At 39.5% G+C, this 2,937-nt stretch overlaps 1 protein-coding gene across 1 annotated transcript in view; it reads left to right on the top strand.

The window, feature by feature from the left end:
• The window catches only part of RNF11 (ring finger protein 11), a 43,873-nt gene that overhangs the window by 34,843 nt on the left and 6,093 nt on the right, over nucleotides 1–2,937 (top strand). The window contains exon 2 of the mRNA XM_006087303.3: nucleotides 2,765–2,934. Coding sequence (XP_006087365.1) covers nucleotides 2,765–2,934 — 170 coding nt within the window. The remainder of the gene's footprint in view (nucleotides 1–2,764; nucleotides 2,935–2,937) is intronic.

Here is a 2,937-nt window from a genome sequence, read left to right on the forward strand (position 1 = left end):
AGCGCCCCAACCCCCCTGAATGGGCCCTGCTCTGTGCGTGACAGGGGGCAGCGCCCCAACCCCCCTGATCGGCCCTGCTCTGTGAGTGACAAGGGGGCAGCGCCCCAACCCCCTGATCGGCCCTGCTCTGTGCATGACAGGGGGTGGCGCCGCAACCTCCCCATCGACCCTGCCTTGAGTGTGACAGGGGGGCGGTGCCCCAACCCCCCAATCGGCCCTACCCTGAGCGTGACTGAGGGTGGCATCACAACCTCCCGATCCCGCCCTGCTCTGAGCATGACGGGGCGACGCCCCAACTCCCCAATCGGCCCTGCTCTGAGCCTGACCAGGGGCTGCACCTAGGGATTGGGCGTGCCCTCTGCCACCCGGGAGCAGGCCTAAGCCAGCAGGTCGTTATCTCCCGAGGGGTCCCAGACTGCGAGAGAGCACAGGCCAGGCTGAGGGACTCCCCCTCCCCCCCCCCCCCCCCCAGTGCACAAATGTTTGTGCACCGGGCCTCTAGTTGTTTATAAAGCAAAATACTGCCTGTAGACATAGTGTTATAGATATACATGGCTAAAAGAAAGCTTTCAAGCTCAACCAGAGAAATACAGTTAGTTTGGTACTTATATTCCTCTGTGAAAGCTAGAACAGGGTGGGTGGAAGGAAGTGGAAGAGGGGATAGGAGATAAATGGTGATGGATAGAGACTTGCTGGAGGTGGTGAGCACACAGTACAGATGATATATTGTAATCATGCACCTGAAGCCTATAGACTTTTGTTAACCATGGTCACCCCAATAAATTCAATAAAAGGGGTGTGGGAGACCAATTGACACTCTCCTCACTTGATGACTGCACATGTAACTGAAGTTTCCTGTATTCTGTATAATCTTCCTAATTCTCTTATAGGTAGACAACACCTATGTAATTAAGCTGAGACTAGAAGCAGAGTCTGTCAATATTGGATGTCAGGGAAGAGGATCTGAAAATGTTTCATTCATGTCAACAACCTACTTCATAGGGTAGAATTTAGACCAATGTACCTGTAGGGAAAGATTTAAAAAATATCAGGAGTAAAGGTAGTAAGATGGAAAAGCTTGCTAGTTTGGCTGCAATAATAGTTATAGCTCTTTGAAAGCAATATTAATGATTATATAATAATTGCCATTTACTGAGTTCTTGCAATTCACCAGCTTCCTCATTTAAGCCTTATAACAACACTATAAGTAAGGTAGGATCTAATCCAGATAAGTTAAATAGCTTAAACATGGTAGCTCTGTTAAGTGGCAGAGAAATATCTTAAGCCCAAGGTTTCAGGATTCAAGAGCCATACTTAATCATATGGTATCTTCTTTGCATGTAATATGCATGAACTAAGTATTTAGATGAAAAAAAATAGTTTTGATAAGCATTCACATGCTTATTATTTCCTAAATGATTAGATAGAAGTATGAAAGTAGTTAAAGTAACTATTAATTAATTTATATGGAAATTTATAGAACATTAAACTTTGAATTGCTGGCATTTTGCTTATGCCAGAGAATATACTCTTAATTATTTGATAAAGGATTTACTGGGTTTGAGCTCTTTAATTATACATTTGTTCTGAATCTCAGATAAAAGGAATATTTCAAGTCTTATGTTAAAATGTCTTTAATAGGAAACTCAATAATTATTTTCTAATGTAAGTAGTTATGATTTGACATTATATTTCCTATGAAAGTTTCATACATGGATTCAAAGTGTTATGTCTCCGCCAGTTTATTCAGTAGAGATGTTCTCTGGAAAACGTATTAGGTGGCTCAAATAGTTCTAGCCACAAGGAGATTATTAGGTCTTACAATTATTAGTATCTAACTTATACTTCATTGAGGCACCTTCTCAAATGTCTCATCAGAGAGGTTTTCCCTGAGCATACTATCTAAACTAGCATCCTCCATCACTCTAGGAACTTTTATTTTGTTTATTCTCAACTCCCCATCACCTGACACTTAAGAGTACTCAGTGAATATCTGTCGAAAGAATGTATGAAGAGTATGAGTAAAATTACTTTATAAATGTAAGTAGAAAAAAGCAATATGGCAATATGTCTAAATTAGTATATTTTTATGGTAATATATGCAAGTAAGTGAATGTTATAAGTAGATATTTGGCTATTTAATATATATCCCTAAGAGCTCTTTATTCCATTTGGGCGGAAAGGTGGCCTCATATTGACTCGCTCAATTATCATATCCAAATATGTATCCAGAAACCTAAAAGGAATTTTACAAAAATTTATTGCAAAAATATGCAGTCTTTTCAAGTAAATAAATTAATTTTAAGGTTGCTGTCTATGTGGAAAGAAAAAATAAGTTTGCAAATAAGAGTCTATCATGGCCAGTTCTAATATAAATAATGGTATACTGAGGCCACAAAACTCCATTGTGTCCTACAGAATATCGCATACATTTTATTAGATTAATTATATTGATTACCTATTTGTGTATCAGGAGTGAATATATCTGGGTTTTACGGTCTTCATGGAGAATACTTCATATATCATGCTTTTTTTTTTTCCCAGGGAAGCTTGTGTTTACTGTACATCCTTCAAAGTAGGTCAGATATGCTAAAATTAAAGCTGGCTAAAACAGAATCTTATATTACTGTACACTAGCTCAGTCTACCTCTCCCCAAACTCCCCTTTCCCCTTCCAACCAAAAAAAAGAAGAAACAAAAGGAAAATATAAACCAGAAAACAGATTTTTAAAAACTAATCCTTTTCTCCATTTCTTAAAATTCAGGAACAAGTTCCAGTTCCGGTCTATCATCCAACACCTAGCCAGACTCGCCTAGCAACTCAGCTGACTGAAGAGGAACAAATTAGGATAGCTCAAAGAATAGGCCTTATACAACATCTGCCTAAAGGAGTTTATGACCCTGGAAGAGATGGATCAGAAAAAAAGATCCGGGAGTA

The sequence above is a fragment of the Myotis lucifugus genome, unplaced genomic scaffold (assembly GCF_000147115.1).
Source record: "Myotis lucifugus unplaced genomic scaffold, Myoluc2.0 scaffold_37, whole genome shotgun sequence".
In the NCBI taxonomy this organism is placed as follows: domain Eukaryota; kingdom Metazoa; phylum Chordata; class Mammalia; order Chiroptera; family Vespertilionidae; genus Myotis; species Myotis lucifugus.